This window comes from Stenella coeruleoalba (genome assembly GCF_951394435.1).
Source record: "Stenella coeruleoalba genome assembly, chromosome: 12".
Classification (NCBI taxonomy): Eukaryota; Metazoa; Chordata; class Mammalia; order Artiodactyla; family Delphinidae; genus Stenella; species Stenella coeruleoalba.
Genome location: NC_137158.1, coordinates 75,329,191 through 75,355,769, shown reverse-complemented (window position 1 = coordinate 75,355,769; position 26,579 = coordinate 75,329,191). Strand labels below are relative to the sequence as shown.

Below are 26,579 nucleotides of genomic sequence, written 5' to 3'. Positions count from 1 at the left end.
GGGTCAGCAGGTCATGCCACCTCCAGAGAGTCTCCCATGTTGCAGTGAGAACACCAAAGATCCCTTGTGGAGGAGAGTAGCAAGGCAGATTGAGAGCCGCGAGGCCTCGGGCAGCACAGAACCCTGGCCCACACTGATGGGAGGTCATATCCCTAAGTGGGAGCACAGAGCCCGATGTGTGCTTCCCACCTTGTTCAGAAACAGTCTCAGGAAAACCCAGGGGATAATGGAGTCCCAAATCCAGTGACGAGAGAGAACTGCAGACTGATTTGGAAGTGGGGTAATAGATGGGCATATATTTTGAGACGTTGGGATGTAAAGGAAGGAGAGTGGTGGGGCAGCAACCGGAAGACATGGAGGATCAGGGAGGATCAATCGATCGATGTGTCCATCCATCCATGCATCTATCCATCCATCCATCTCTCCATGCATGCAACCACCCATCTATGCATGGAGAGCTGGCAATGGTGAACACAGAGGGAGACAGAAGGTGACTGTAAGAGCCAAGGTGAAGGGACGAGGAGAAAGGTGGAGGACAGGAAGATGAGCAACTCTCTTGGGAAGTCTGGGTGGAGAGCACTGTCTACGTGACCAAGCTGACACTGGTCAGCTTCATCTGATGCTGTAGGAAACAAAATTCTAACAAGTCAGAGCATATGAAATAAAAAGTTTCCTATTCCTTCTCAAGGGCCTTCCCTCTCTGCCCAGATGTCACTTTCCAGAGGTAGCTCTGGTTGATGCGGTGTGCCAGATGTAGAGAACAAACTTATGGTTACCGTGGGGGGAAGAGGGGGTGAGATGAACTGGGAGATTGGGACTGACGTACATACACTACTATGTATAAAATAGATAACTAACGAGAACATGCTGTATAGCGCAGGGAACTCTACTCAGTGCTCTGTGGTGACCTAAATGGGAAGGAAATCTAAAGAAGAGCGGGTATATGTATGTGTATAGCTGATTCACTTTGCTGCACGGCAGAAACTAACACAACATTGTAAAGCAACGATACTCCAAGAAAAATTAAAAAAAAATAACGATGCAGTGTGTATGCTTCTGGGTCAGGTTCTGGGACATAATTATATCTATAAAACATGAGATTTTATGCTCGATTCACAACTTTGTTTTTCCATTCAGTGTATGGAAATACACAGAACTCCTATACGTAAACATAGTTCTTTCGTCATAACGGCGACATTGTATCCCATTCAATAGCTTTATTATAATGTACCTCATTATTACAATAAAGATTTCGGCGGGGCGGGGGTGGGCACAGGCCTATGTGCTGGGAACTGTGGGAAGGGGCGCTCAGAAATGAGTAAGATAAGACCCCCAACCCTCTAGGTGCTCACAAGGCAGTAAGGGAGGAAGAAACAAATCACAGGATAGCAATTTAAGTGTTATTTACAAAGGGCTGTGAGAATATAGAAGAATCCATTTTCAAATGAAAGAAACTTTTTATCCTGCTTCCAAATAAACCACGAAACAGGGCTTACACTAAAATCTCCTGCTGTAGCCTGCACATAAAGCATCAGAAGTCTAGTCTTCACGTTAATCTCTTTTCTGCCTCTATTGACATCCATGGGGGAGGACGATATAGCCAAAGAAATGAGACTGGGGGTCTCTGGCCACCCCATCAGGCTGGGAACAAAAGCTCTTATTGTGGGAACAATGCTGTCCCTGAGTCTATATAACGTAGCTCCCTCCACCCCCAACACAGAGAACTGTGCTGAAAATACAATATAGCATCAACAGGACGAACCTTTCTGCCAATACTGTTGCAGAGAATGGAGGAGGGCAAGAGAAAGAAGGGGGAAGGGGGGAAAGAGAAGAGAAAAAGAAGAGGAAAGAAATGAGGCAGGAAGAGAAACAGGGAAGAAAGCGTGAAAGGGAAGAAAAAAGAAAAGGAGAGAGACCCACCCACGCAAGCACAGGAATGAAACCCAAATTAATTTCAAGTTGAAAGCAGCTTCTGCTGCTGATATGATATCAGTTCTTATTCAGAGTTTTCTTAACCGATGGCATAGAGGCTGATCTTAATTGGCCATATATGGAAGTCAGTATTAATGCTCCGAGATGTTTGAGTAAAAGAATAATAAAAAACAGGGAGGTTTCAGCCTCATTTACCTTCTATAATAGTTTCAGTACCTAAGACATCAGTAAAAAATGCTGAGAATGGCCTTCTGGCTAAGCTGTGACAAATGACACTTGTGCCAGCTCAGTTCCCTCTATTGTTTCACTTCTTCCTCCTGAAAGAAGGAGGGGTAGGAGGTGCCCCCTGGGGAGGAGACGGGACAGCTGGACCTGGAAAGGGGGAGGGTCGGGTAGTTCGTCCCAGAAAGGGAAACTTGGGGGAGGGGGTGGGGGACAGGAGTTCTGTTAAAAACTGCAGTACTGAGTAGAAAGAGCAAACATCGGGGAATATTTGTTTGGTTTTCACCTAAAACTAAAAGCAGAAAATATTTATGAACCGGTAGTTAACAGTAATCTAATGATATAAGCAAGATATTAAGAAACAGGACTAGCATTCATATATTAAAGTCCTTAAAGTGACTAGTTGCCCATCTTTTACTACACTTCCGACAACCGTTATAAAAATCATTGTCTTTACTTCATATTGATATCAGGAGGAAGAATTTGATGCACATAAATAAATCTAAAAATGTTATAATAATTAAGAAGCTGGGTACAAATATAACACTGAAATGAATCTCTTCCATTACCCTTAGTTATAACAAATAGAAAAGTTCGTCTCTTCTGTAAGAACAGCAAAAAAACCTTAATTTTCTATTGCTTTGTTAAATTGCTTATTTAAATATTTATTTAAAAATGGTGCTTAGGGTTTTCAAATTACATCGACAATGTTCTCATATGCAAAAGCTCTTCTTAAAATAAGAGAGGTGGACACACACCCATGAAGAGGTGCTGCTGTATACTGAAATATCTTTCCATACTTATTTGAAACCTACCATTACTTTTTTCTCTGTACTCTTTAATCCGATCATTATTTCTAGCTGCCAAAAAAGGAGGAAAGCATTTCTAGGATAATCTATGTGCTTACTGAATGTGAATAAATATAAAATATGTTTAAAATCTTCAAAATGGGCAACCAGAGCGTTTTCCAGGCTGCCTGCAGTAAAGCATGGCACCAGAGTCCTAGCGGGCGTTGACAAGATAGGGAAGGAAGTTTATTAACCACTCCCCTGAGCCCTTTTTTCTGACTCTTGTTAAGTTCTCCTCCTCACTGGGTTAACTTTACTTAGCATATACTCCCTTTTTACTTTCCAGGTCCTGAGCCAGGTAAGGAAGCAGACAGATACAATTAGATGTGGCTATAATCCTTCAGGAAGAAAAATGAAGAAAAGGCTGATGAGGTAGCAGAGGGATTATGTCCTGGCAAATCTTTAAGTACTGAAAATAAGAAACCGATTCATCTCGAGACTTCCCTGGTGGTCCAGTGGCTAAGACTCCACGCTCCCAATGCAGGGGACCCAGATTCGATCCCTGGTCAGGGAACTAGATCCCACGTGCTGCAACTAAGGGTTCGCAGGCCGCAACTGAAGATCCCACGTGCCATAACTAAGACCTGAGGCAGCCAAATAAATAAATAAATATTAAAAAAAAAAAAGAAGGAAACTGATTCATCTTAATTATAATCTCCACACTGCTGGTGTAATTTGAAACACGGTAATTATGAAAAATTAAATAAAGCCCAAGGGCTTTTGTATATGGGAAAGAAAATAAAAGATCAGTAAAATAAATTTACATTATTAGATCACCTGAGGTTTAACTCCTCCTCACTGCTATTTACTACTACTACTATTATTATCATTATCATTATTGTTATTACTGTTATTATAAGGTTTGGTGATAGGTACTGAGCTCACTACTTTACATGCATCACTCACTTAATCTTCACAGCAACGCCAGGAGGTGAGTCCCATTGTTAATCCCATTTTATTGGAAGCTTAGAAATGTTCAATTGCTCCCCAAGGTCACACAGGGTGTGCATGACTTACTTGCATTCAAACCAGGACCAGCTGTCTATAGCTTGGCCGTCCAAACCCTGTACCACTGCTTCAAAGGTTTTAGTCCTTAATACAGACAGTATCTTCAGACAGTAGAGGTCTGCTGCTGACTTTGGGACGAAATGTGGTTTTTATTAGGTATGAGTTAGGAACCTACCATACCTCACCTGAGGACTCTCAATTCTAGAGCATCAGACATCTGGAAATAAGGACCAAATAATGGCCCATTAAAACAGATACAGTCAGTGTTGCCACATACACGTGACCAGTTAGTGTATGCTTGACCTAACGATGCATGGGACAGTAATTAACTATATGACTTATTTAATGAGTTGGAATACTTTCTAGTCTCTTATTGAGACAGGAACTGTGATATAGGTAATTCTCATAGCAATTGGTCTATATACAGTAGGTGCAATTTATGCTAATTTACTTGGGACCCTGAAACATATAAAAGTTTCAACCAGGCCCCCAAGGCAGGGGCTACCTGGACAACGTTAAATAGAAAGAGGAAAAAGCTGAAAGACATCATTCGACTTCCCATCTACTGAGTCACACACATTGATGATGACCCTCAAGGTCAAGCTATTCTACTTGGAAATTGCAATACAACGAGGCTGGATATATTAAAAGCAAGAACCTACACAGGGACCGATCTCTTTATGGGCAGGTTTTCAAGGAGCATGAATGTGATTATCCTCTGGCGGCATTAGGTAATCCATTTCCCTATGGAAATGCATAGGGGAAACGGTTCCGTTCATTGTATCGAAAACAATGAGCAGCCCTAAGGACATATCTTATTGCTTCTCTGGCTATACTGCTGTTGATCTCATTACAGCACAGTCTTAACCAGAAGTTATTTATTGACATAGGAACAGCCATGGGCTTGGGAACCTCCAGGGGAGTGGGAAGAAGCTCTATGCAGAGGGTAAAATAGGGTGCAGGTGGGCCAGCATGACGGGCCACTCCCCAGACACTTGACTTTCTTTAAGAGCACTGGGTCTCTTGAATGGGGTAAATTCAAAGATTTCCTTTTGTTATATTGGAGGCCTGGTTCCAATTCCAAGGCCCACGGAGTAAAATGTGTGATTTCGGGAAAACTATTTTTTCTCCTCTTTTAAATCAAAAGCACAATGTCTATGGGCACCTTATTACTTAGAACTGAAAGAGAGAGAGAGGAAGGGAGGGAGGGGGGAGAAAGGGAGAGAGGGAGAGAGGGAGAGAGGGAGAGAGGGAGAGAGGGAGAGAGGGGGAGAGGGAGGGAGGGAGGGAGGGAGAGGGAGAGGGAGAGGGAGAGGGAGAGGGAGAGGGAGAGGAGAGAGAGAGAGAGAGAGAGAGAGAGAGAGAGAGAGAGAGAGAGAGAGAGAGAGATGGACCTCATAGGATGAGGTTTCCATAAATGATTTTTCGAGAGCCTGTGTAGGATGAATTTCTACAGCAGTAGTTTTACAGTCTCAACAGAAGGACATGACTTGCCTTTTCTTGTAATTGATGAAGTTTCCATCTGCTGCAGATCTGCTTTCCCAGGACAGCAGATTTATCTGAGGACAGAGCATGGCACTAGGGACAGGACAGAGATTCCTCCCGAAGGCCTTGGCTCCAGATGCTGTGTGGTGGGAAATCCACCAGCCGCCTAGGCAGGCAGCCTGGGTCTGAGAGCCGGCCCTTCGGTGGGTTACTGGCCTTGCTGAGACTCACTGCTTCAGCTGTTCAGTAGAGATAATACAACTACCCACCCGATCAGTATTCTGGGGGTTAAACAACAACGTTCCTTTACGGCGCCCGGCACGGGTGCCCAGCACACGTTGGCTGGTAGCAGCGGCTGCTGTGTGGCCTTCTGCGTCCCGGGTTCCTCCTCCGTAGAACGGGGAGATAGCCAGATTGGAACTTCTTTTGGTTCAAAAGCAAGTTAACTCTACCTGCACACTGACAAATTATACTAAAAAGCTCTCCGACCACCCTTTTCTGCCCACGGGTGGTAAGAGTGCCACAGGAAGGCTCAGTCCTTGAGCGGCATTGCAGGGAGGGAGTGTGAAGATCGTTAGGGGAGACACATGCACTCAACGTCCCCATGACACTCGAAAGTCTCCCAGACCCCGGCCCTCTCACCTGCTCTGTCCACCTGGACCAGAAATCCTGCCTCTCCCACCTGTAGCTCTTGTGAAACTGAGTCTCCTCTCCCTCACTGCTGCCTTGGTCTCCTTGCTCATGTCCACTGGGGACTACTGCAAGGACATCCTACCTAATCCCTCTACGGTGGCTCCCACCCCCTCCAGCTTTTCCGAATGAATCCCGGGTGATCCTTCTCGAGCTCAGATGTGATGTTCTGCCTCCTGCATAAAATCCTTCAATGACTTCCCACAGCCGTGGGTGGCGGCACAGAGGGAGGGCCCTCAACGCTTGCACCCCTGCCTAGGCTCATCTTTTATCACTTTCTTGTTCCCTCTCCACCATCACCACCCCCAGAACACAGGCACTCGCTTCTTGTAGCTTTGGGAATGTCCCCTGTTCTCTCATGGGTCACTGTCTTTGCATATTCTGTTCTTACTGCCAAGACTGGCCCTCCTGCTGCCCTAACCTGGCTAACGCCTCCTTCACGATTCTTCCAGGGATCTTCCTCTGATCCTTCCCACCCAGTCTGGGTCAGGTGCTCCCCTGAGCATTTACACTTATAATTCCATGATAAAGGAAGCCAGAGGAATCAACATCCAGTGTTGGTGTTCTAAAAAAATTTTTGTAGCTCCTTCTCGCCCACAAAACTGATGTCGACAATGACCAGGAGTTCTGTCGTAGCTCTCCCAGCACTGAATGTTTGCAGAGTGAATTCCTGTGAACTTGATCCATCTGTTAAGTGGGCGAAGCAGAGCCCGGAAGGCAAGGGTTAACAGAGTCCCTGGCAGATCTCTCAAGCTCTCTAAGTGGCAAAAAAGTTGTATTGAATCGTAACCCAACCCAGTGTTCCTCTTTTGCTCCCTCCCCTCCCCTCCCCTCCCCTCGGTCTCACGGACAGCCTTTAAACAACACAGCCTCTCAAAGATGACAAAAGTTCCTAAACTCTGCGTTCCTTTTTAACTCTCTTCCCACCCACCTAACTCCCGCCTTTGCACAAGAAAAGAAACGCTTCCCCAATCAAAAGTAGATTAACTCTCACCCTTTTCTCTACATGCATTTGCATTGGGAACACCATATACAAGGCCATAAACAGTCCCCGGGGTTGAGTGATTTATCCACTGCTTTAGGGAAAACGGGACAGAAGAGCACTCTTCAGCCATTCCGTGTTGACTGGTGTCTGCTGCAGTGGCGGGAGTGACCCGTCTTCTCCTGACTCATCTCCCACTTAAAGGTTAACAACTTAACTTTAAGCCCCATTATAAAACTGAAGGGACACTTGTAACGTTTCTTGTTGGTCCAAAGAGAAAAAAAGGCTTGTTTCAGAAGAAAAAAAATATATATATTTGTATATGTATAGCTGATTCACTTTGTTATACAGCAGAAACGAACACACCATTGTAAAGCAATTACACTCCAATAAAGATGTTTAAAAAAAAAAAAAGAAAATATTTTAAAGCGCAGTTTAAAGGAATGGCTCACCCTGCCTCCTCCAAGCACGTCTGCACCCCCGCCCCCGAGGTCCTTTAAGCAGCATTCAGAGAAAACAGGAATAAATTTGCCTCAATGTGATTTTGCCATTTGAAACCAGAGACTTAGGCTGCAGCTTCTCTCTGGTTTTTATGTGACCTATTTTGCGGTGTGTGCGTGCGTGTGTGTGTGTGTGTGTGCGTGTGTGTGTCAATGATTCAAGCACAAGAATCATTAGGGACTCTTTTATGTTAGTTTAACAAAACAAAAACATTCAGAACAAGCATTCCATTTTGCTTCGGGTTGGACAGATGCTTGTAATTTCTCATCATGCCTTTATTATTTTCATACCACCCCCTTCTTACAGAGTAAGGATGAGTCTCACTTTTTATAAAGGGTCACCTCACTTTTGTTAAGGGATGAGTTATTGTATAAGAATTTTCTCTAAGTATTAAAAGTTAATTATAATTAATGAAATTCTGACACATGCTACAACATGGATGAACCTTGGAAACATTATGCTAAGTGAAAGAAGCCAGACACAGAAGGACAACTATTGTTTGATTCTAGCAAAGTCACAGACAGAAAGTAGACTGGAGATTGCCAGGGACTGGGGAAGGGAGCATGGGGAGTTATTGTTTAATGGGTACAGAGTTTCTGTTTGGGATGGTAAAGAACGTTCTAGAAACGGATAGAGGTGATGGTTGCACAACACTGTGTATGTGCTGATTGCCACTGAATCGTACACTTGAAAATGGCAAATTTTATGTTATGTATATTTTACAACAGTGAAAAACATTTAAAAAGTCAAAACAGAAACAGACTCACAGACATAGAAACAAGTTTATAGTTACCAAAGGAGAAAGCGGGAGCTGGGGGGAGGGATAAATTAGGAGGTTGGGATTAACATATACACACTATTATATATAAAATAAACAACAAGGTTCTACTATACAGCACAGGGAACTATATTCAACGTCTTGTAACAGCCCATAATGGAAAAGAATCTGAAAAAGAATATATCTATATCTGAATCACTTTGCTGTCCATCTAAAACTGAACACAATATTGTAAACCAACTACACTTCAATAAAAAGTCAGTTATCATAATTAAAAAATCACTTTGTATATGAAGACCAGGCATCAGGCAACATATTTTAGATGTATACTAAACATAATAAAAACTGTTCTCGCTAGTCAGGCTCATCAGTAAGGACTCAGGTTATGCTCTGGGGCATAATTCACAAGTGAAATTCACCAAGGTGAGAAGGTGCCTTTGCATCCACTCTAAATAGCTTTATCTTAATTCATTTTCTTTTTCTTTTTTTTTTTACATCTTTATTGGAGTATAATTGCTTTACAATGGTGTGTTAGTTTCTGCTTTATAACAAAGTGAATCAGTTATACATATACATATGTTCCCATGTCTCTTCCCTCTTGTGTCTCCCTCCCTCCCACCCTCCCTATCCCACCCCTCTAGGTGGTCACAAAGCAGGGAGCTGATCTCCCTGTGCTATGTGGGCTGCTTCCCCTTAATTCATTTTCTAAGGAGTTCTTCCTCTGGTTCCTTAGTGTCATCACAACCACTTCCTCCCACTCCCTCCCTCCCCTTGCTGTGGGCTAGGAAACCAAATAATTAAACTTATTTTATTAATTAATTTATTTTTTTGGCCATGCGGCACGGCTTGCGGGATCTTAGTTCCCCCACCAGGGATTGAACTGGGCCCTCAGCACTGAAAGCTCGGAGTCCTAACCACTGGATGGATCACCAGGGAATTCCCTAATTAAGCTTATTTTAAACATGTAGAGTAAATAGGCTCTTCGTGAGAGCTTGGGCCTCTCTTTGGGTAAAGACACAGGATTTACTGTTTGGCATCTGAAATATCTATTTTGGCTGCTCAAAGGGCTCACTTATTTCCTCGTTGCATTCTTGAGAGCTGAGACTGGAGGAGATGAGATCTCTAGTCATCTTTAGATTCTGGCTTCTTGAATTAGACTCATTTACAGAGGGTGAAGCTGAGGTTAGCCTGGCTGGTTGTCCATGGCACACAGCTGACTGTCAGCGTGGGACTGGAGCCCAGACCAGTGCTCTGCCCGTTAAATCAATCTCAGTTTAGCTCAGCTCAAGTCAAAATTCTGGAAATAATTTCATTCCGCCATTGCATCCCTGGCAGCCCTGTACGATATTAGAAATAAATTCCAACTACATGTAAGTATATCAGATAAACTAACAAAATCAAAACAATATATATCCTTCTTAAACTGCAAAGTTAAAATAATTTTCTGAAATAATACCTTAACGTAGATTAGCAAGAACAATATTATGATACTTTCAAATGTACCAGAAGTTACTGGCCTTTCCAAATAATACTAAGTGTATTAATAATAATGATCATATTAATAATCATTCTCACTTGAGGGCTTACTACATGCCTAGCACGGTGCTAGCATTTTGCATGGATAGTCTTATTTTCACAACAATCCTCTTATTCCCATTTTACAGGTAAAAACACTGAAACTTAGAAAAGTTTAGTAGCTTATCCAAGATCACAGAGAAAAATGGCAGAGTCAGGATTTGGATTCAGTTCTTGCAGATTCTAGCTTTTCTTCGTTTTCACCATTTCATCACAGGGGATGGGGTGGGTGGGGTAATTCGTGCTGCCTTTAAATGTCTACTGTTCGCTTTATAACAAAGGGGAAAAAAATCCCTTTAGGACAGCGGACCTCAATGTTGATTGCTTATTGGAATACGGAGAGCTTTAAGAAAAAGCGATGTCACCCTGGGAGATTCAGATTTCATTAGTCCAGGCTACACCTGAGGGGCAGGAGTTGTAAAGGCTCCCCAGGTGATACTGGAGTGCAGCCTCTGCTTCAGAAAAATCCTGTTTTTAGCTGCTCTTCCTAACCAGATTTCCTAGGTGACAGCTTTTAATTGCTCAAATAATAACCCCTTGATCCTGTCTGTGAGAGCTTATTATCCTTGATATGAACCTAGCTGATGACCAGTTAATAGTGTGTTCTCATACGGGATCTTTATGTTGCTTTACTTTGTCCTATCTTCGAAGCAGGAATTTTATTCTAGTGGATTTTCTTGCCAAAAGTAATACCTAGAACATTCTAGATAATTTTGAATATGAAGTAAATTTATACAATGTATCAGTAACCTTCTTTACCTTCTTCCTTTCAAATAGGACCTGGAACTTTAGAACCAGCTCCTACTTCAGAACAGGAGTTGGCAAGAAGGGGTCCTAGAGTATCAATTTATCTGTTAATTATTACAAATGGGCTAGCCCAGACTCTCTGGTCTTGCAGGAGACAATTTCTCATCCTCAAAAAGCTACCTATATATATGCTAGGGGAAAAAAGGTAAGGCCACAGTTTAGACGTGTCCCAAGAAGTTGCTCAGGAAGCGACCCTAATTGTTCCCACTTCCCTTCTATACCACTGTTCTGGTTTTAGTCTAAACTACGTGGTGGTTGGATGTAGAAGTGACAAGCTCTGTCCTTCACACGTATCCGTGTCAATTTCATTCTTGTCAATGGCTGAGATGTAGAAAACTGGGCAGTAAATGTAATGTGTTTCCAGAACATTTCATTAACAACTATGTATGAGAACCCTCCTTAATTGGTATCTAAGGGAAACTCAAAAAATGCTTCTTGTATTTTTCTAGTTGTTTCTAACTGAAATGGATACAGTCCCGGCACTGCCAATACTTAGCTGCAGGGTCTGGACTTGAACAGTTTTTAGCTGTTGAGAGTTTCCGCTGTGCCAGGTCCGTGCAAAGCGTTTTACAGGCATTACCTTGTTCATCCTCACAACAGCCTATGAGGTACGCAATACCTTTCATTTTAAGAAGAAGAAACTGAAGATTACAGAAGTTAAATAATTGTTCAAGATTACAGGTAGTAGGTGACAGAACTGAGATTTGCATCCAGTTGGAGAAATCACTTGGTTCTCTGGATCTCCATTTCCTCACCTATAAAGATGATTGGATAGAACTTGATAGTTCATTCAGCAAATATTTACTGATAGCCTATTAAGTGTCAAAGGCAGTGCTGATTGCCAGGAATAGAAAACTTACCAACACACCTTACCCTTTCAGAACCTATGGTCAGCTAGACTTCCCTGAGTCATTTTCCAGTTGTAAAACTTTGTGTGATTCTACTGAATCAAAAATTCTGCGCTATTTGAAGCAATCTAAGCATCCAACAGATGACTGGAGAAACAAAATGTGATACATGCATACGACGGAATATTATTCAACCTTAAGAAGGAAGAAAATTCTGACCTGTGCTATGACATGGATGAAACTTGAAGACATTATGCTGAGTGAAACAGTCACAAAAGAACAAGTACTGTATGATTCCACTTAAGGGAGGTATCAAAAGTAGTCAGATTCATAGAAGCAGAGAGTAAAATGGTGTTTATCAGCAGCTGGAAGGAGGGAGGGGAGAATGGGGAGTTACTGGTTAACAGGTACAGAGTTTCAAGGTGAAAAGAATTCTAGGGATTGCTTGCATAACACTGTGAATGTACTTGATGCCTCTAAACTGTACATTTAAAAATGGTTAAGTCAGTAAATTTTATGTTATGTGTATTCTACCACAATTTTTTTTTTTTTTTTTTTTTGCGGTACGCGGGCCTCTCACCATTGTGGCCTCTCCCGTTGCGGAGCACAGGCTCCGGACGCGCAGGCTCAGCGGCCATGGCCCACGGGCCCAGCCGCTCCGCGGCATGTGGGATCTTCCCAGACCGGGGCACGAACCCGTGTCCCCTGCATCGGCACGCGGACTCTCAACCACTGCGCCACCAGGGAAGCCCTACCACAATTTTTAAAAATGAAAAAAGGATTGCCTGAGGCTGAGGAAAGAAGAGTTGGTGTTTAATGGGTGTGCAGTTTCAATCTGGGGTGACAGAAAATTTCTGGAGATGGAAGGTGGTGATGGTTATGTAGTTCAATGTACAACAGTGTCAATGTACTTAATGTCATTGAATTGTACACTTAAAATGGTTAAAATAATAAATGTCATGTATATTTTACCAGTTTTCAAAAGATATAAAACATTCCATGTGAGCTGCTGTATTGAACAGTGCTATCCCCCTTAAGTGGCAGAGTAGTCTTGGTGGGCAGAGGAGAAACTGAAAACATGAATGATCAGAAAACAGGTTACTAAACTATGGAGGCTGACAAGTCCCACATCAGCCCAATCTACCTCTTCCTTTCCTAGGTGTTACAGAGCAGGGTTGCTTCCACACCAACTTGCTCTAGGCTTGTCAAATGACCTGGGTAGATTCTTTGATGTGATTAGTTTCACAAGGTGTAAGCAACATGTTTTCTTTGGAAGAAACTTCCAACCATGGGAAACTACTCCCAGCTGAAGGTTGGTTTGTTTTGAACACAATTTCCTGAATTCCATATTTTCTATCCACTCAGTATAACTGAATACTCAAGATGGCACACACCCAAAAGGCAGCATAATTCTACCCCAACTGAACATGACCTGTTTTAGCAAATCTTCAATAGAATTATGCCTACAGGCAGTCATTGAAATATATTAGCAGTTCTTTAGCAGACCAGTAACAATAGCTACTCAATCACCTGAGTTAACTGAAGTTTTTGAAATGACTTTTCATCAAAAATCAAAATGTTACCTTAAAAAAAAAGCTTAATAGAACGGGAAGGGACTTTTTAGTTGCAGGTATTTTTCTTAATGCTTGATCTCGCAAAAGAAATCAATGTACTCAGTTATGTCTGTAAGTCGGTCTGTCCTTTGCTTTAATACATTGTCTAACTATGAATCTGCAAGTGCAGGTGGAAAATATTCTAATTTTATCATCAGAAATACACTAATATTTACCCCTTACATCCCCTTGGTGTAATGAGTTTCATAGACAGCAAGAGCTATAGTTTGTGTAAGAGTATTTGACCAAATTGTGAAAATTCTTTCAGTGAAAGAAAGATTTTTGACAACTCCACTTTCAAGTAATCATATCTGTTGGTCCCAGATTAGGGCAAAAGAAATCTATGTTTTAGTTTTCAGAAATGTAAATAAAGTCTCAAATTGCTGGGAGAGCTTGAAATTCTTTTAAACCATTTTTTTCTTACAGGGAGGAAATAAAAAGTGCTTTAGGAATATCTGTCAATGTCTTTATTAATCCTACTTAACATAAATGGAAGATCATGTTTTTTGCAACAGGTATAGTGTTCTTTAATCTTCTGGTCTGAGCAAAGGGGATGGGGGAGGGGTGAGACCTCTTTGTAACAAGTCATAATACTCCAGAGAATAAGTACAGTCAATTCTGCTTTAACATTTGCTTTGAAAACACGAATGTGTTCCCACATGATTAATATACTAGGGAGTAACTTGAACTTAAATTTCCGAATTTTGCTTAGGCAGGATTGCATCCACGATAAACACTAGGTGAGCACAGAAAAGTACAGCCACTTCCAAAGAGCAGCAGAGGAATACAAATACAAATACACACATACACACACACACACACACACACACACACACACCTCAAATACATACCAGCTACCTCAGTCCACCTTGTGTGCCTCAAAGCCGCACCCATCCACGGCACGTGTATCAACTTCGCATCGATGTCAGGTAAACCTACTCCATAATAACTCACACTGCAACCCTGCACGTGGCTTCTGCTCTCTTCGGTTTTTCTCTCCTTCCTCTTAGCCTACCTTATATTTTTCCTTCTCTGTTCTTTTTCCTCTTTATTGTTCTTTTTTTCTCACTCTTTTTCTCTCACTCCTCTTTGTTCTTTTCCTCTCACAGAGGGTGGCAGCTGTGGGAATCAGTTGGCTCCCACAAGGAATTTCAGGGTTTTCTTTCGAGGTAAAGTATCATATTTACTATAGAAGGTATATATTTCTTAACCATTTAACATGTATAAAACTGTCTCCATTTTTGTTAGATTCCTATCTTTCTTTCTTTGTGTCACTGATGATGTTTTTGAGTATTGTGCTTGGAACCCATTTTTCCATTTCTCCCTCATATGATTTTGCATAGTGAGTGGTTTTTAGGAGCACATAGGTCGTATGTTGAATTATAGCAGAATTGATTGTAAGCACTTTGAAATTCATATAGCTCTTTACCTCTATCATCTGTACTCTCTCTCTCGGGTCTTAGACATATGATATGGAAGCTAAAAACAATCTGCAACTATAATCTCTTCTCAGATCACGAACTCTTGCAACCTGGTAAAAATGTCCTCCAACACTGGACATCTTTGGACTGACCTCAACTATTGATTCCAGCCCCAAGCTTCAAGAAGCAAGTCATAAAAACTAAAGAAGTTTAAAAAATAAAGAAGCAAGTCACAAGTCAGGATTGTCAGGAACACAAAGGTGACTTTTCCACTACCTGAGGTTTAGTATTTCTTAAGGAGACAATGAGGAACATCACTAAATTCATAATTATTATACCAACTGGTGTTCATTATGCTATTGCTACAGAGTTCTTAGTAATTTGAAAAGTGTACTCCAGGTAAAGGTTAACAATATAAATAGACTACTATTTATCAATGGTAAATTTACTTTCTCCAAGTTTACCTCTGGAAACATGCAAGTTGACTTCAACTTCTTACGGAAAACCATCCATAATGACGTCAGTTGATTTAGGAGGTGCAGGGCCCAAGAATGTATTAAAACACTTTCAACAATTAGGTTTTTCACTGCTTCCTTTTTCTTCAAGTGTCCATAATTCTCATTTTGGCTTCTCAGAATAGCTACAGAAATGAGTCTAAGAGAAGGGCAGGGCAGTGAAAAGGAGGGCATTCAATTTTCTTATAAATTTTATCAGTGTGGCAATAAACTTGCAGCTTCCTATTAAGGGTTTGATGGCATTAGTCCATTATCCTCATTGACTCCAGTCTACTCAAGAGGTTTCCAGAACACTAGCAAGAGAAGTACCATCCCTGCCTTTGAACTATGCTAGACCCAAAAGGCCTCTTTTTAAACTGAAATACTACCTATTATGTTCAATAATTTCAAAGAGCCCTGTTGACAGGTCGTATGGATAGGAAAAACTACAAAAATAAAAGAGGAGGGGGCATTAGGAATCATGGGAGACAAAGAGGGTGGTGGTGATGGAGACATGAAAGAGGGGAGGAACAAGAGAAGATACATTGGTCTGAATCTGTTCCAGGTCCTAAATGAAGAATTCCATTTCAAACATTCTGTAGGGTTATTGAGTAGAGAGAGTAACTATAATCTTGGTAGTAAGCATTATCAAAATCTTTCCTGCTTTCTTCTTCATGTATTTTTTTTTAATTTATTTATTTATTTTTGGCTGTGTTGGGTCTTCATTGCTGTGCGTGGGCTTTTCTCTAGTTGCAGCGAGCGCGGGCTACTCTTCATTGCGGTGCGCAGGCTTCTCATTGCGGCGACTTCTCTTGTTGCGGAACACAGACTCTCGGCGTGCGGGCTTCAGTAGTTGTGGCTCGCGGGCTGAGCAGTTGTGGCGCACAGGCTTAGTTGCTCCGTGGCATGTGGGATCTTCCCGGACCAGGGCTTGAACCCGTGTCCCCTGCATTGGCAGGCGGATTCTTAACCACTGCACCACCAGGGAAGTCTCTTCTTCATGTATTTTTATTTTTACTTTTAGGGATGGTGGGACACACGGTGTAGGTTTTACAATGAGAATGTTTCAGATATATGTAATGCATGGTGTACACTGGCAATTGCTCACAAAAATGTTTCCTACTTTTTCTGGGCACACAGCTAGACTATATCTCCAAACTTAGAGTTTGATGTGGAATGAGAGACAGGGTGAGCCATTTCTATGCTTGTCCCAGAACCCCCCACCCCTTCCCCAATGCATGTCTCCATGTCCTCTTGTCCTTCTAGCTGAGATGGCACAGACCCCAGCACAACCTTTGGAGCCACGTGCTGAAGAGGACAGAGCCTCATCAGCTTGGTTCCTGAATGACTGCATGGAGAAGCACAACTCCCATGAACCTGAACACACACATACGTGACTATAAAAGGAGAAACTTCTGTTGTATTAAGTCACTAAATTTGGGGCCTATTTGTTACTGTGGCTTAGCCTACTCTTATACATTATGCCTTCCAAATTTTTGGAACAGTGATTCTCAACCAAGGGAATTTTGTCCCTCGGGGGCTATTTGGCAATGTCTAGAGGCAATTTTGGTTGTCATGAGTGGGGATGGTGGTGGTTCTATTGGCATCTAGTGGGTAGAGGCCAGGTTTGCTGCTAAACATCCTACAATGCACATGACTATCCCCCACAGCCAACATCTATCCAGCCCCAAATGTCTATTGTCCTGCTGTTGCAACACCCTGCCCTAGAGAGCTTAAGAAGAAGATCAAAATCTCTGAGCCCTCCGCTAGACAATAAGAGGAGATTTACAGTAACAGTGTAGGAGTAAAAGAGGGGCTTTAGAGTGAAACTTGGGTTCCAGCTCCAGTTCTACCACTATTTACAGACCTTGGATAAGTTCCTTTACTCTTTGTACATGCAATATTCTTGTGCTAAAAATAAGAAATGATAGTACCCACAAGATGGGGCTGTGGCTTTAAGTGCTTAATGCAGTGCCTGAAATACGGTAAGTACTCAAATATTAGTTGCCGTTAATGTTGTTTTTTGGTGTTTTTGTTATTAAGGCACATATCTAGAAAATTTAGAAGCGGTAGCTATGAAGTATGTTTACAGCTGTTCGGATTCATTGAGGTGGCAGGTGTGGTCACAGAGCTTGAGGTTTCACGTCGGTGATACTCACTGTCTACCGCGCTCCCAGAAGAATCTGACCAATATCGTTATTTTGACTAATTTCCCTAAGTTTTGACTCAAGATCTAGCCAGAATGATTTGGAGGAAATAAACTGACATCATCATTAAGTATACACGAACTCGTGTGAACAGCCCACAGCTACTTTTGCACAGCAACTCTGCAAACCTCAACTCACTTTGCTTTTACTAAATGCTGCCCACCTTGGCCTATTTTCGATGTTCATTAGCAATTAATCATAAGGTACGGTCAGAACATTCTAAATGGACAAAAGACTTAAAAGGCCAGGTCCCTGCCCTCCCTCCCATATTAGGCTGCAACCAGTAGGAGAGATGAACACTCAAAATCACTATGTTCTCACCTTCTAAGTTTCTGTCGTTGTTAAGGTGACAAGAAATGAGAGTGGGGTGGGGTAGGGTAGGGAAGGAGGGGGGCGAAACAACAACAAAGAGGCATGGAAACAGTCAAAGCGAAGTTTGGGGGCCTCCTGTAGAGTGGTTAGATGTGCTATTTGAGGAATAACTTCTACATAAGCATGAAACTACTTAACAGGTTTGCTTCCAAATTACCATAGATCTTAAATGGTTTTAGGAAAGATCTCATTCACCCACCGTGATAAAAGTCCTTCGAAGGAAAAATAGACCCATTCAAACAAAAATGCTCAAATGCCATGTAAAAGAAAAAGTACATTATATTATGTCAAGTACTACAGCATAAATTCTTTGTTAAACCCACCCACATAATAAGCCTTCATTAAAAACAATCCCTGACAAGTCCTACACTAGCGTTGAACACATACTTCCCTCAATATTCAAAAAATCTTAGTCTAAATGAAACTCATAAAAAGTGCCAGTTTAATAACTGTTACTTAAACTGGAGGGAAAGTAGTGAGTGAGGACATCTGCAAATAGAAAGACAATAAAATCTATGACAGTTCACCACATCTCAACAGTCTTTTCCCTTGGTTCAAAACCTTTCTCCTCTTGTCAAGTATGCTAAGCAGTTATGGCTGGTCCAGGGAATGCCCATGTAAAGCCATCCTTTCACGGCCAAGGGAAAAGAGTAGCAGAGACATACACTGACGTTTCCACACCAAAACATCTTATCTCTCCAACAGAATCCAGGAAGCCAGGCTTCAAGAGAAACCACTTCCAAGCTTGACAGTGTTGTCCTTGAGGGGTGGCATAGGACAAAAGCCCACTCAGATTCCATTTTATCCAAGTCTTAGTCACCTCACCAGCCTAAGACCTAAGTCTCCAGGCAGAGTCAAGGGTGGAGTCACTGCACAAATGCCCTGGGCGTGATCACTGGGTTCCTTCATTCACTCTGCACAGATCTGGGAGAGGCTCGCTTCCCAAGCGTGAGAGTTCTCCTTCCACTAACGGATACCTCCGGTGCTAAGGGCAGCCTCTTTAAGCTATGGCAACAGGAAGAATAGCTTTCAATGTGCTTCATATCACTGAGTGTGTGGAAAGCATCCTTCTCTCATCCACCTACCCTGCCACTGTCTGTACTATCACACGATAAACAAAGAGTCCGTGTCGACCAATAAATATAAGAGCTGGGGGTTGGAGATCAACGGTATAATCCTTGTGTAGCAACAGGTTTTGAACAATGCTAAATGCTTTCAACAAGGATTGCTTAAGGCTTTGGCTCTTTAAATTTTACACAGTAAAGCTATAATAATCACTTCTTAACTTTTTAACACACTGTAAGGATAAAGGTGCTCGGAAAAGGATTTTAGCTTTCTGGAATATGATAGGAAAAAAAAAACTCACATGTTACTTTTAATATTCTACCCACTTTTTCCTCACTAAATACACGTCCTCAGCATCCCAAAAGATGATTTAATTTAGTATTTCTTATACTTCAAAGATGCCATTTTGTAGTAGGGATGTAACTTCTAATTACACAGTATTACATAATGCTATGAATTATTTAAAAACTTTCCTAAAAAGGTTAAAACAGGCCATGAACTATATCTGGGGCCAAGTTTATGAGACTGTCAAAGGCTCTTTTATAGATCATTTAGAAAGATTAAAGAAACCCCCTCTACGCATGAGAGTCTCTGCTCAGTCAATCTAACGTCCCATTAAACATGAAAGAAACCCTTATTTCCTACTTTCCAGCTATGAATTTCTCCCTCTCCACAAATTGTATCATTGGCGATTTTACTTTTAACTTTTAAAACTTGCTTTCATACTTATTATCTCATTTTATCTGTGAATGCTATTAGGAGCCATATATAGAAATGGAAATAACAGCTCTATTGTTTCTTTCAGTATGGGTGATAGTCAAGACCTCACCTCTCCCTCTCTCAAGTGTCAAGTGTACAAAAGCAAATCACTAGGATGTCAGGCAAAGGAGCAGAGGATGGAGTAGCCATGGGGAGGGGATGGGGGGACAGAGAAAAGGGTCTGGGGAGGACGCAAGGGATGAAGACCAATAACAATAAGAACAGTAACATTTCTCAGTTAAATTTTCAGAAAGCATTAGGAATTCATTTTTGAATTCCTAAACGGCATGGGGAAGAAAAAAAACCCAATATATTTGGGATTATTTCAATACAATGTCTCTACGTAGGGAAAGAGAGACATACATCCTCCTTTGCCTTGTAACTAACATCTGGGAATCCTATTGCCCAGATAAGGTCAGCAGGATCTCTTCTCAGAAATAAGCTACTCTGATGCTATTTGGTACCATGTTGAGCTATCAAAGCACACAGTATTAACATCTTCTAAATCAGTGTATGTATCAATGACCTTTCACAAAGATGTTTCTTTTTATAAATTCTAAGAACTAAACCTAAACCTGAGTGGTGAGGATTATGTATGGATAGGATATACTACAGATAAAATGTACTGCTTACAGGAAAATTCATTAAACCGAGACTGATTATTGAAGGATATTAGTTAGTGGGAAGTCAATAAAGTAGAGAGTGTGGACAGTCCGAAACTGTGCTACTGCATAAGTGAAAAATGACTTCCCAGTTATCTCTATAAATGATTAGATGTTTTTTTCCAGAAATAATTCTTGCTTAGAAAGTCAACGAACAAACTCTGTCTCTTTGTGTCATGAGAGATTATGGTAGGTTGTTACTAAGTAGCCCTTTTCCCAACCGAAAATTCTGCATTTGAAAAATTGAGAATGTTAGAGAACTCAGCTAAAGAATTATAAAAACAGGTTAGAAATGGATCAAGAAAAATGGATTTTTAAAGGAGCTGACGCTTTGTATTTTAAAAGAATACCCCTCATAACAGTCTTTATTGGGTAAGGTTGCTGCAAGCTAGAAAATAATTGGTTACTCTCCAAAAAGGAAAGAACTAGATAAAACAAAATTTCACGATTTTGTGAAAATTGTGATCTTGAGAAACAGAGGTGGTCACACACAGAAGTGTGTCAAGAAGAGGCTGCAGTGACCAATCCTGATCTGAAGAGACTCTGCACTTTCCTAGGTGGGGAGGGGATGTGACTCGAAGCATCCCGGTGACTTTGGAGCAGAGCAGCATCTACTTCTTCCTACCCGGTGCCTCCTTCTATATTTGGGACATTTCTCCCAACCACCCTCCCTCCAACAACCTTCTTCATCTCTCCTCTCCCTCTTACGTGTCACCTCAGATTTTCCGTGGGTTCCTCAGAAATAATCCAATTGCCTTCAAAATAATCATGTTGGAATCACCCATTTTAAATTACTTTTTCCTAATTAAATTTCTGCTGTAGTGAATTACTAATCTGTTTATTTTTGTGAAAGACTTCAGGTAAGACAGCTAGAACTGGGCCGGTCGAGAGTGGTTTGTTCACTCTCAACCAGCAAATTCAGAAGAGGCCCCGTGATGATGATAGTTTCCACTTGTTAATCGCTTACCACGTTGCAGGCGCTGTCGTGTGAGCTTTTTATGTATTATCAAGTTGAATTCTCATAATAACAACCCTATAAGGCAGGTATTATTAGTTGATTTTACATTTGATGAAATGCAGGCACAAATTCATAGTCTAATACAGGGCTTGGCGAACCATGGCCCTTGGGTCCAGCCGAGCCCTAAAGTTTTCCTGGAACTTACACGCCCCTTCATCGACATAGTGTCTGGGGCTGCTGCTGGGCTACGGTGGCAGGACTGAGCAGTTAGGACTGACAGCTTAGGGCCCAGAAAGCCTAAAATATTTACTATCTGGCCCTTTATAGAAAAAGTCCACTAACCCCTAGTGTAAAACACGGCTAATGCAACGATAAAGGAAAAAAGACAAGAACATTTGGAGAGCTTGGAATAAAACTTCTGCTGAAACTTTCTTAGAAAAAAAAATCTGTCTTGATCTGTTTTCTTTCATACACATCTTACCTTATTTCTTCTCACCTAAGGTTTGTCAATCAGCCTCAGAAAAAAGAGTGTTCACAGAATCCCAGCTTAGTCACTGAAGGTTTCTCTGTCAGTACGGTGAGTTTTGATGAAGTGGTAAAGTTTCCAAGAAAGAAAGAAAAAAGGACAGACCAAAGAAAGCTTTGACAACCATAAATTTCCCGAGAGGTTCCAAAATTTTGGGCAGCTCACAGGTATTTCTTCTCAAGTACAAATGACATCATTGATGAAATTAAAGAAACAATTGGCCTGGTTTATTCTACATTTGGTATCACATATTGTTTTGGTTGAGCATCAGTTGATTTTTCTATTTTTACTGGGAAGTTATGTCATAACTATTTTTAGTAGACAGTGTCTGGTTCGATCATTTGTGGAACTCAACACACAATCGTGCCTTAGAATTTGTTTTTCCCTTAAAGCTATAAGAATGTATGTATTTGGTGGAGAATGTCCTCATCAGCAAATATACCACCACTTTATTCTGAAACACATTTTAGATTAAAAGTTCTAAAATCAGGAAGAAGGCACTAACGGATGAAAGAATCTGGGATAGTACTAGGCAGCAAAGGGAGTGTAGCTTTATAATAATATCAATTTGCCTTTGAACTATTAATACTAATATTTTAAATCATTAATTGAGAATGAATTAATATCTGAGTGGCTCTGGTAATTCTTACTTTATCCTTGAAAACAACTCTAAATCAAAGTCAAATTAATAATTGAATAAATCAACTATACTCCCACATAAAATAAAAACTTAAAAAAAAGAAAGGATACAGAGAAAACAACAACAAATTAATAATTGAATTTCCAGAGTCTGCGATCTGGTACCCGAGCTGAGTTCAATTTGCAGGGAGTCAAAGAATTTATGCAAACTTGCTTATCATAAAAGAAGTGTAAATGCCTAAGAACAAGCCCAGGGTTTTTCTCTATCTTTCACCACCTTCCCTCAGATACCAACCAATACAGAAAACAGCATCAAACGGTAATTCCCAGGCTTGTTTGCATAGAAGAATCACCTGGGGAGCTTCCATAATTTCCTCCTACCCGCAGACCACACCCCAGGCCCAGGAAATCGGTCTCTGGAGGTGAGACACAGGCATCTATAGATTTGGAAGCTCCAGACACCAGGAGACAATTGTGATTAAGGCGAAGATAGCCTGATGGGCTCAGTCAGTACACACCTGACACCTGCAAGTCAGGAAGCCTCCATCCTCTGTCTGCTCCACGCTCTGCCAGAGACTCTCAGACCTTTGGGGCAGGATTCACTAACACAACACACCGGTGTATGCACTGGTATCATCATTCTTACTCCTAGCGTGTAATCAATTTGTGAATGCAAATATTAAGAGGATCTTAACACAGAGAGGATGGCCCTAGGGTTTCTCTTAAGTTATGATCTGTTTAAACATTCACAGCACTCTTGCATCTTAGAAGACACCTGGCTTTGCTCTTTATTTTGCGAACAGGTTGATCCTGCAGGACAAACTTTAGAAGCCGACAATCTGCCTTACCTCTACGATGCTTTTTAAATCTTGCACGTAAGTCCTTTCGGTCTCCAGAATCTCCTGCACCACTCTGTCCACATAGAGCAGCTTGGGGCTGGTGGCTGATTCTGCCCCCGTTTTGGCCGCCCCGTTGGTGTCCACTCTGTGCTGGGCCCAGGGCTGCCTCTCACTGCCCTGGTCCGTGTTCTGTTGCGCGGCTGCACCGTCCCTCGGCAGCTCGCTGCTGGAAAACGGCCTGGCTGGCATCAGCTCCAGCTTTATGGCCCCTGCTTCCTTATCCTGGGGAAACAAGCCCAAGTGGCTGTTTGAAACTAAGGTCATTCTGCTGCCAAAGGAACCATGGCTGTCCCGGGAGGAGGCCGAGGACGACGTGGACCCAAAGCTGACCGGGCGGTCGCTGTCGGAAAGCTCCATGGCTTTCAGTTGTTGGGAGCAGCGGGAGGGCCTGGCTGTGGTTTTGGGATCTGGAGCTTGTGTTACAGCTGATGACACTTCAAGACGCAACTGGTGCACATCTATACGCACGAGAAAAATAAATAAGGAAAAGGACAAGATAAGCAAGGTAGGCAAGTATTTTAAAATTGTATCAAACAGAAAGTTTAAAGGCGGTTAAAACCTAGCTCAATCTACGCAGTCAAAAGCAAAAAGGTAGCAAGTTAGTCATAGACGGAAATGTAAAGATACCCATGGGACGCTGAGTTGCAGAGTTGGAGTTTCTAAAGCATCACATGGAAATGCATCAGAATCAGAGTCTCCGGCACTACCTCGGACCTACTGATGGTCAGTCTGCGTTTTACCAAGACGCCAATGCCATGTGCGCACACTTTAAAGTTTGAGAAGCACTGCATCCACGGTCTCAAAGTGTGAGCACCTGGGCTGACTAATAGAGCAGATTAGTCCAGATCTACTAAATCAAGGCTCAGGGCTCAGGGCACAAGGAACCTAGAGCTTTAACAAGCACCACAGGTGATGCTTATGTATTTAAAACACATCCTACGTGATCCTTACGGTCTTTTGAGAAGCACTGTTTTAGATTTTAAGTATTCCACTATAATTCCACAAAATTTTAAGCTACCAACCTGGAAGCACCACTACTTGACTTAACGACGCTGACAATTTTACACTTTACTTGTACACAGCATTAAAGAAAGTGTCACATGGACAATAATTTTCTAATGCTGGGTAAGAAAACCCAAAATATTGAGACTCACATCCCCGTTAAAACTTAACCGTCCCATCAGAACATTTCTCCAAATCTCTTCTTGAAAGCTGGCATTCCATTTGCGGTATACATGGAGTTACGCTGTTACAGAGTATATTTGATGAACTACACGTTCTGCACGTAGAGTTCAATAACATGACAGTGTGACCATGCAATTAAATAACAGCACTTAAATCTTGGGTCCAAAAAAGACCTTTCATGGACTTTAAACTTGCAGAAGCTATTTTGGTGAAACACACAAAGTTCCAATCTTCTTCATTTGAAAGGCAGGATCCACACTGTATCCCCCTAGCAATGCTATCCCAGGTTTACAGAAACAAAATGCCTCGCAATAAAGAGAGTGATTAGCGAAGAAATTTGTTTCATTTCAAAATCTACCAAAATCCATGTTTATAGGTCTCGTTAGAAAAATAAGAGAGGGAAACTTAGGTATGGAAGGTTATAATAAGACAAATACAATAACAAGAATATAGACTAATGATCGTCTTTTCAAAAGGAACATGAATTGGGTTTGACTCGATAATAAAGATCATCAAACAGCTGGTACCAATATTTCCAAAATAAAAAAGAACCCATCAAGTCTATATCCTTCAACATCCAGACTTTTTCTAGATAGTTTATATCCATGGTAAATATTTGTGCAAGATTATACTGCAATTATTAAAATTATGAATGTCAAGTAAAGGAACTAATGGGCCAACAAGAAGGAACGGTAAGAAACGTGCAGAAAAGCAGTAAATTACCAGCATAACCACTACCACGTGGTATATTTGCCCCCAATTTTTAAAGCTTTTGCAATATTCTTTCTGCTTGCTCCGTAAGGGCTTTATGGCCTATAAAACATGGGTTGGTTATAGTAGTTAACATGCACCTGTGCTGAAAATCCAGCTCCAACCTGAGTGCTGGAAGAATCCAAGCAGCAGCCGGGCATTTAGATATGTTTGCAGCAAAGGATGCTTACCCATGTCTCGGATTGGGGTTAAGCAAGTCCTGGGCAGTTCAGATTAGGAGCAGACACACCATGGCATCCATCACAACCATAAGCATGAGGCTGATGTCACTTTCAGGAATGGGCACTAACTAATATAAGTATATAAGGGTTCTTTAAGGTCCCAATGGGCGAATGAGGCTATGAATTAGGACCAAGCATAAGTTGGATGTATTACTCTATATGAAAGAGCATCTGGAAAGGTCTAGATCATCTATTCCCCATAGATTTGGATACACTGGTCTCCAGGACAACTTCTGATTTTCTGACCGGATGAGAATCAACCTTCTCTCCAGTAGAGAAAACCATATTTGACAGTAACATCACTCTTGGCAAATATTCATTATCAGGATGGTGAAAAATGAGCACAACAGAGAGACTCATTGCTTTCCTTACTTTCACTCCAAGTTAGCCAGCCAATATTGGGACCAAGGGATTACAGAGGCACAAATAATTACCAGATGTTTTAGAGGAGTCCATGTTGGGCTGCTAGGGCTGCTAGTGCCTTTTATACTTTCAAAGGCTGGAGAGGGTGGGATATGATACTCGGGTCAACAGGGATCCCTTCATGGACGGATCTTATATACCAGCATCAGTTGGACCTGGTTCCCAGGAAGGCTTCATATGTCCCAATACCAGACCTTGTGCTCTAGGCCACTGGACCAGCCCATTCAGAATGCCAACTGAATGGGATAAAATAGAATATTTGAGATATTTGGTATCTCTAGTATTTAGCCAACTTGGGGTTTTCTGCCCCAAATTAAATACTTTCCAAAACTGCCAATGACAGAAGTGAAACATTTAAAGCTAGGTCATATAATGGCATATAATAGGGGACTGCATTTGTTAATGGATAACATTTTTTACGTTGATTATATAATTATAGTTTTCCCACATAAGGAAATGTACCTCATAAAAACTGTCTAGTCTTGTTCTCACCTTCTTCAAAATAATTGAAGATTTCCACTCTGTCTGGCCTATTCCTCCTAATACAATTCATCAATCATTAATATTTATCTCTAGAGCTGCACTTCTCAACACAGTAGCCCGTAGCCGCATGTGACTACTGTGCACTTGAAATGCACCTCATCCAAATTGAGATGTGCTCTAAGTGCAAAACATACGCCAGCTTCCA

At 41.5% G+C, this 26,579-nt stretch overlaps 1 protein-coding gene across 4 annotated transcripts in view; it reads right to left on the bottom strand.

Moving 5' to 3' along the window:
- PLEKHG1 (pleckstrin homology and RhoGEF domain containing G1) overlaps nt 1–26,579 on the bottom strand; it is a 222,130-nt gene that overhangs the window by 64,977 nt on the left and 130,574 nt on the right. For all 4 annotated transcript variants that reach the window (XM_079939440.1, XM_079939441.1, XM_079939438.1 and 1 more), the window contains one exon: nt 23,241–23,749. In XM_079939440.1, coding sequence (XP_079795566.1) covers nt 23,241–23,648 — 408 coding nt within the window. In that variant the 5' untranslated portion in view covers nt 23,649–23,749. The remainder of the gene's footprint in view (nt 1–23,240; nt 23,750–26,579) is intronic.